Genomic DNA, 6,122 nt, shown 5'->3' with positions numbered 1-6,122 from the left:
TAAATATAGACAGTGTCTTATTTGGGGAGAAACACGGTAGCTACTAGATATTTAGGAGAGCTCTATAAAACCCAGTATACAGTATATTGCAGCAGCATTGAATGATATATATTATATGTGGCTCAGCGCTCCCAGGTTTGCTAGGCAGATGTTTGCTTTTTTAATTCCTATGCCTTTTAGTATTTTAATTTAGTTAAATAAAAGTTAGACATTAGTGAGGGTATTCATTGGGAGGTTTCTCGCCCTTTGGGCAATTTTGATGTTAATTATTGTTAATAAGCCCGGTGTACTCCCTAAGGAACTTTTTGTATACTTTTTGGATTTTGTGCAGGAATTAAAATGGAGTAATAGTGTTGTTCCACTAACATTTGATATTTTGATAACTGTGTTATGGCAGAATTTCTTTCACATGGCATTAATCTTCAATAATTTAGCCTCAAAGTGGCACAGGTATTTTCTACTAATGAAAATATACCTGGCATAGAGATATCCATAGTGATAGGAAGTGGCGAGTCTGGGAACTTACATGCAGCATAAGTTAGTATATGAGGTTTAAGAAGTAATATAACCCCAACTCCACATTAGGAGGACACTGGATTTATTGACGGATGGGAAAGTTTACTCACAGAGAATTCATTACATATGATCCAGTATTTATTGAAAAACAAAAAAGTTTTTCTTACTAAAATATCTACTCAGCTAGAGAAGGATGTGGATAAGATCAAGAAAACAGGAGCTTAGATTAAAATTATGGGATAAAGATCTTTATGGCGCGCTTATATTTATGACGAAACACACAGTTGTTTTTCTTAGAAGGCTCAATTAAAAACCCACTCAGGCGGCTGAAGGTCAGATGGTGAGAACAGTCACAATGTGGACTTCGCTGGCTGCTGTGCTCTGCCTGGTAACCTGCATTGGTAGTGCTGAAGACTCATGCCCAGGTGAGTAATATCTAATCAATACATACTAGGCAGATCCTACATAAAGTTTCTATTGCAGTATTAAAGCAGAGTTTTGCTGGTCAAAAGCTTAAAAACTAACATTATTATAACGGGTATAAGCATATTATTCAACTAATATTGATTACACCTTCGTAGTAGTGACGGCTCACGAGAAACAAAAAAGGTGGACTGTGTTCCTCTACAATGACAAGTTTAATTAATAAACATTTTAATTGTCCCCAACTTATGTGCAATTATATTTAGTTTGCATAAGCTAGCAGTATGTGGTGATATATGAAACTGTACTTCTGTACTCGCCTAATGCAGAGAGATCTCACAGACTCTCAATAGAGGAGACAAGATCCCACCAAACCTGCTGACAGCCATCACTAGGAGGAGATGGCAACATATTTAATTGACTCTATAAATGCAGAGTTTCATTACTTCTTTCTTGTCTGTGTAGAGCAGAGCCCTATGTTGGCACTGCTTTTATGGAGCACTGTAGGCAGTATTGTTTACTGGGGACACACTGATGGCAGTTGCTGACTGATCCTCAGGGGGCAATCTGTTGGCATTTTTTATCTGGGGAACTTTCCAAGAACTATTGTTTATTAGGACAATCTGCTGGCCCAGTTTAAAGGGGAGGTTTCACTTTTTTGGCGTTACTGTTTATAGGAGACATCTGATGGCACTGTTAGTTGGGTCAGTCTGATGGTGTGTTAACAGAAACTATCAGGCTGATTGTCATTATGGGGAGTGTCCTGTACTAGTGGGTGGGTTACACATAGGAAATACATTTTTAAGGTCTCCCTAAAATAATTTTTAAAAATAGGATATTTTTTATTATTTCTAAACATGATTGTGTATAGGTTAGCTTCAATTTTTAGGAATAATAGCTTTTTAAATGGGCACTGCACAAATTTCTTCTTATGCAAAAGCCAATGTGTATAACTAGCAAAAGTGCAGATCACTTTCTTTTTAACCTAAAATGACATTTAGAGTGCTGAAAAATAACTCTAAAGTGCTGTCCGCTAGGGATCCGCCATCCTTCTAATTTTCTAACCACTACCTGTTGCCATGTGAAGTCTATCTCTAGTAACAGAGATAGTAAAATGGAATACAGGAAGTGGGAGGGGATGTTGTCCCATGCTACCCACAGAAAACTATGGAAGAGGAGGGGTAAGATGGAGCTGCTAGAGGTACACAAAAGAAGAGAGACAGGGTACTATTGTATCTTGACGCCACCCGAAGTATGAGTGGAGATAGGATTTTAGCAGCTGGACAGGCTGGCGACGCTCCCAGGAGCAGATTGGCTGATGCAGCAGTTTCATTGCCCCGCAGTCTGCTACTGGCGCCACACTCCCAATTCCTATGCTCTTAACCTCTGGCCCACCATTTCCCCAGCTGCTGTCCCTTAGCAAGGCAGGCAGCATTTTCTCATGTGAACCGCTCCATCCCAGTCACGACCAATTCCCGTGCTCTCAACCTGTGGCCTCCCATCTCCCCCATCGCTGTCACTTTACCAAGGTGGCCAGCATTTTCCAAGGTGAAATGCTTGCAGCTCCGTTCACAGTCTGTCACCGCTGCTGCATTTGCATCTCAGCTGCTGGGTCTGCGGCGTGCTGTTACCTCCCAGCTCCATCTTCCAGCTGCTGTCTGGCACAGTGCTTCAGCGATGGCTCCTCACAGCTCCATCCCCCTGCGACTGTCTGGCACTGTGCCGCGTCACTGTTGGGTCAGGTCTCTCGGCCGCCATGTCTGTAGCACTGTGCCGCCTCACTGGTCCATCCCAGCAGGTGGCTCTTACCCTGCTCAGTGTGTGTTGGGGTCGGCTCTGTCCACTGTGTGTCGGGTGTGAGCAGGCACCGCATACCCCAATAGCCACTTGTGCCCCGTGTGATTGTAGGGGTGACGGTAGAGATCCCAGGGCTCCTAGTACAGTGACAGTTGGGCTATGATGCAGGGCCACTGTGGAACACGTTGGGGGACAATCTGCAACGGCATCAGGCAATCACCTCCTGGAGGGGTCTGTGAAGCAGCCTGTATCTTGTATACACCCATACTTCCAGTGGCGACAAGATACAATAGTACCGAGAGACAGATATGCTGCTGTAGTTAACAGTAAGTCTTTATTGTGTAACAGTTTTACGCTCATGTGAGTAAGGGCCCACACGAATGCTACCAAGGATAGGGTGAAAGAACCACTGATTAACACCTCTTCCTATCTTCTACAAAGAAAGATGACCAAGAACATTGCCCCAATAACGGGCGGCCCAGTGGTCTTCGGATCTGGGCTCTTGCTGCCCCTCGGAACCCACGCATCCAGGCTGGGATACATACACATGCCACCACTGACAGGGACAGCTGGGCAGGATAAGAAGACACACAGAGCCATGATCATACCATACAGCAGCCAATACGCAAACACTAGTAGCAGATGTTAATGCTATAAATGCCAGGTATTTGTTGACATTTTAGCCAAAATATGGAAGCTAGCGGGCCACATTATGACTCCCGGAATACCACTATTTCCCACACTAACCAGGAGTCCAGCGACATAACCAATTAAAACCACAAAATCCAAACCTTTCTTGCAGCCACCACACATAGAACCTGCTCACACAAAACAGAGAGAGACATGAGAACAGAGAAAGCTGAACACACCCACAGCTTGGGGTAGGACAGCTTTTACGTGTACTGACCTAGAGTGATTGGTTGACTGGTGACACACACTTCCAGCCAACACAATCCCCCACACCTGAGCAGGAGACTCCAGAGAACCTATAGTACAACAGATCTCAGGAGAAAGACGTGACACTACCCCTCCCCCTTTAAAAATGGGGTCTCTGGACCTATAAGGCATAAAAAACATTTTTTAGCAACTCCTCCAAACCACACACACACGTACAGGATTTATCTAAAAATGCACTGACACCAAGGAAAAAATGACATATAGGAAGCAGTAGCAAATTCTACACCTATAAGCAGAGCCACCGTGCCTTACACAACCAGGCTCAGTCACAGAAGTTTGCAAAAAGTGTGCACAGCTCAGAGGGGAAAGAGATGACAACCACTCTCACTGACACAACGTCACATAGGACTTATCCATATGGAACTAGTGCAGATGCCAGGCAGTCGGCAAGAGAAGGGAATACTAATACAGATAGTGCCATACTCAGGAGAAAGTCAGTACAACATAAAGACAACAGTGCATAACATAACATATGAACACTACTCTGAAGTCATGCGAGACACCAATACAACCAAAGGCTTATAGAGCTATAACATTCTGAACAAACACCAGAAACAGATGCAAAAGTCACAAGACTAACAGACACACCTGACCGCCTGTAAAACAGTTGTGTCACTAACATAATGCCCGTCTTTTAAAACTGGGGGCATTATGTTACATTTGTGTGGGTGAGCACCAGGCCCACACAAACGTTACCAAGGATAGGGGAACACCAGGTGAAACAACTACCGATTAATACCTCTCCCTATCTTTTACAAAGGAAGATGACCAAGGACCTATCAGATCGGTGGCATCGGCCCAATAAGAGTTGTCCTACGATCAACAGATCTGGGCTTTTGCTGTCCCCAGGAATCTACACACCCAGGCTACGATGCATACATATGCTACCATAGATAGGGACAAATGGACAGGATATGAAGACACAAAGAGCCATAATCACACCATACAGCAGCCAATACGCAAACACTAGTAGCAGATGTTAAATTTTATAAATGCCAGGTATTTGTTGACATTTAGGCCAGAATATGGAAGTTAGTGGGCCATGTCATGGCTCCCAGCAATACCACTAGTCCCCACACTAACCAGGAGTCCAGTGACATAACCAAACAAAACCACAAGACATAAACTTTTCTTGCAGCCTTCACACATAGAACCTGCTTACACAACACAGAAAGAGAGATGAGAGCAGAGAAAGCTGACTACACACACCTGGGTAGACAGCTTTATGTGTACTGACCTAGAGTGATTGGTTAACTAGAGACACACATACACCCAGCCATCACAATCCCCCCACACCTGAGGAGGAGAACTCCAGAGTTCCTGTAGAACAACAGATCTCAGGAGACAGATGTGACAAAGATACTGAACTCACATCTACACTGCTAAATACTCTTACGTAGTGTACTCCATGATGTAGTTACTTATAAGGGAGCTGCAGAGAGATAGAAAATATATTCTGTTGAAGGCTGAGAGGAGACTTAATAGCTGTCTACAAATATCTGAAGGGCCGGCTCAGTGCAGAGGAATCAGCCCTATTCTCATTTACATAAGGAAAGACTAGAAACAATGTGATAAAACTGAAAGGGAGGAGACTAGAGATGAGCGAGCACCAAAATGCTCGGGTGCTCGTTACTCGAGACGAATTTTTCGCGATGCTCGAGGGTTCGTTTAGAGTAACGAACCCCATTGAAGTCAATGGGTGACTCGAGCATTTTTGTATATCGCCGATGCTCGCTAAGGTTTTCATTTGTGAAAATCGGGGCAATTCAAGAAAGTGATGGGAACGACACAGCAACGGATAGGGCAGGCGAGGGGCTACATGTTGGGCTGCATCTCAAGTTCCCAGGTTCCACTATTAAGCCACAATAGCGGCAAGAGTGCCCCCCCCCCTCCCAACAATTTTTACTTCTGAAAAGCCCTCATTAGCAATGCATACCTTAGCTAAGCACCACACTACCTCCAACAAAGCACAATCACTGCCTGCATGACACTCCGCTGCCACTTCTCCTGGGTTACATGCTGCCAATTCCCCCCCCCCCCACGACCCAGTGTCCACAGCGCACACCAAACTGTCCCTGCCCAGTCTTCAGCTGCCCTCATGCCACGCCACCCTCATGTCCATTTATAAGGGCGTCTGCCACAGGAAAAGCAGGCACACACTGCAGAGGGTTGGCACGGCTAGGCAGCGACCCTCTTTAAAAGGGGCGGGACGATAGCCCACAATGCTGTACAGAAGCAATGAGAAATCCAATCCTGTGCCACCTCCATCTGGAGCTGCACACATGGGCATAGCAATGGGGAACCTATGTGCCACACACTATTCATTCTGTCAAGGTGTCTGCGCACCCCAGTCAGACCGCGGTTTTTTATAAATAGTCACAGGCAGGTACAACTCCGCAATGGGAATTCCGTGTGCACCCACAGCATGG

At 45.0% G+C, this 6,122-nt stretch overlaps 1 protein-coding gene across 1 annotated transcript in view; it reads left to right on the top strand.

The window, feature by feature from the left end:
* The first annotated feature begins 853 nt into the window (after positions 1-853).
* The window catches only part of LOC136619883 (ficolin-1-B-like), a 59,426-nt gene continuing 54,157 nt past the window's right edge, over positions 854-6,122 (top strand). Inside the window, exon 1 of the mRNA XM_066594612.1 lies at positions 854-941. Coding sequence (XP_066450709.1) covers positions 854-941 — 88 coding nt within the window. The remainder of the gene's footprint in view (positions 942-6,122) is intronic.

The sequence above is a fragment of the Eleutherodactylus coqui genome, chromosome 3 (assembly GCF_035609145.1).
Source record: "Eleutherodactylus coqui strain aEleCoq1 chromosome 3, aEleCoq1.hap1, whole genome shotgun sequence".
Taxonomy (NCBI): domain Eukaryota; kingdom Metazoa; phylum Chordata; class Amphibia; order Anura; family Eleutherodactylidae; genus Eleutherodactylus; species Eleutherodactylus coqui.
This window is presented reverse-complemented; position numbering and strand designations above follow the sequence as displayed.